The 2,066-nt window shown below is 57.3% G+C and overlaps 1 protein-coding gene across 1 annotated transcript in view; it reads right to left on the bottom strand.

Annotated features, from left to right (window-relative positions):
* EMG1 (EMG1, N1-specific pseudouridine methyltransferase) overlaps window positions 1-1,663 on the bottom strand; it is a 9,906-nt gene extending 8,243 nt beyond the window's left edge. Inside the window, exons 1-5 of the mRNA XM_019526836.1 lie at window positions 1,452-1,663; window positions 1,283-1,384; window positions 852-993; window positions 402-460; window positions 15-164 (exon numbers count right to left, since the gene is read on the bottom strand). Of these exons, the coding sequence (XP_019382381.1) occupies window positions 15-164; window positions 402-460; window positions 852-993; window positions 1,283-1,384; window positions 1,452-1,565 (567 nt within the window). The 5' untranslated portion in view covers window positions 1,566-1,663. The remainder of the gene's footprint in view (window positions 1-14; window positions 165-401; window positions 461-851; window positions 994-1,282; window positions 1,385-1,451) is intronic.
* Window positions 1,664-2,066: the final 403 nt, after the last annotated feature.

Here is a 2,066-nt window from a genome sequence, read left to right on the forward strand (position 1 = left end):
CGCACGAGACCTACCGAGCCATGGGCAAAAGCTCCCACAACAATAGCAACAGGCTGTTCTTCAGGAACCAGTTTGCGTGCATCTGTCACATCAGGAGCTGAGAAAGAAGTGCCTATCTTCATGCAGCCCACAGGAAGATGATCAGTCACTGGATTTTTAATTACCTGCAAAAGTGGGGGGGAATGTTAGTACAGTATCAGGGAGAGATTGACTTTTATTAGTAGATGTTTTGGATTGGGAATCCAGAAAAAAGATGACAAAGCTGATATGGAAATACAAAGCGCCCAAGTGAGGGACTAACAAGCTCTAAGTCTTCAACATGTGGCCATTCCCTACCACATTCTCAACTCATTGGGAGCAGTCAGGAAATTGCCTCTAAAAGACCCGTAAGTTTTTTTTACCTTCAAAAGTTTCTGCGGTCCATCAGCTGATCGGACACTGAGTTTATGCAGCAACTGAACTGGCAGGAGACAAGATAAAAAATGAGAAATCTTCCTGCTCCATCCTACATTCAGAAGCAAGAGCTAGGAAAAATCACCCTAAGATTTCATCTCTAAGACTCCTTGTTTCCACTGTTTTGAGCCATTAGACTTCCTCATGGAAATACCCCTGAAATGTGGCTCCAGAGCTCTCTTAACTCACTCTCATTTAATTATCTCAATTCTCGCAAACAATGCATCCCTGGGGTCTGCATCCCCAGACTCGTTGTAGAATTGTTCTGCTTTTCTCCTGGAATTGAAGGTTTGTTGAAGCAGGTGTAACTTGCTCCTTCAGTCTTCCCAGAAAGGCTTGGCTTCCCCAACTCCCTCCCCAGGCTGTCACACAGACAAGCAACAGCTTGAATCTCTTACCCATCAGACCACAAAAACGGTCAAATGTGCGGGGAATCCTTGTCTGAGGGTTTACTTCAATCAGCACGTTCTTCTGTGTGTGGATGTACACCTGCAGCAAGCCAGCCCGGTTCAGGGGACTGTCCATGAGCATCAGGAGGCTCTGGGGTGGAAAAACAAACAGGAAGCAGGCAAGGCCATGCAACTCAGTGATACAGGGCAGGGCAGGGCAAAGCAGTGGGCACCAGCACCTGGTCCACAGTCACCAGGAGCTGCTTTGCCCAGGCAGGGGTGGGGAATGCCATGACTTGGGAGATGGACTCTGCAGCGCTACTTGCAGAGAGCTCACCCTTCACAGAAGGGCTAGGGAGGAGCTGCCAGCAAAGGCCCCAAGGAGGGTAAGGAAGGAGTTCTCCCCAGGACCAGCCCCGCGGGACGCGGCGCAACCCTACCTGATGGGTGATGTCAGGCCTGACGGCGCCCGGGTCACGGCCGCTCCGCGCCAGCAGCGCCTTGTGCTTGTCGCAGTTCAGCAGCTCGTACGTCCTGCCGGCCTGTGCGGGAAACTGCGTCAGTGGCCGCCGGCCCCACCCCAGCCCGCCCCGCGCGGGCCCCCCGCACCTTCACAGTCTCGAGGCTGGCCCCCTCCAGGATGACCAGGAGCCGCCGCTGCCCTCGAGGCCGCTTCGCAGCCGGAGCCGCATCCATGTCGTGCCGCCGCGTGGGCGCCGCCATCTTGGGCCCGGGAGCAGATTTACGGGGAACACCGCTCCCCCACTTCCGATCCAGTACACGCGCGAGGGGATTCGCCCCCGCCACTTCCGGCCCTCAAGTGCGACTCGGTTCCCTCCTACCCTGCTTCCTCGCTAAAAGAGCGACCACGTGCGGGAGAGGGTACTTCCGTCCCCGCGCTAACTCCAGAGCCCACTTCCGTCGGCCGCGTGTGGTGGCTGCGCCATGTCGGAAGAGGGGCGGGCAGGTTCCGGCCCCGGCTGCGTTGGGGAGTGATTAGGTGTCGGACACTTCCGGTGCCCTTCTCCTCCAGTGCCTGCAGCAACAGTCGCGTGGGGTCAGGTCCCGGGCCAGAGATCGTGACCGTGCAACCCTTGTGTGCCCGCAGCGCCGCCGCACCCACATGGACCAGAGCCTGAAAGACCTGGTGGGCCGCCTGCCCTCGGGCCCGCGCGGCGTGACCACCGCTCTCAAGCTGCTGGTGGGTGCCGGCGCTGTCGCGTA

This window comes from Gavialis gangeticus, unplaced genomic scaffold (genome assembly GCF_001723915.1).
Source record: "Gavialis gangeticus isolate Ggan-Ray unplaced genomic scaffold, GavGan_comp1, whole genome shotgun sequence".
Lineage (NCBI taxonomy): Eukaryota > Metazoa > Chordata > Crocodylia > Gavialidae > Gavialis > Gavialis gangeticus.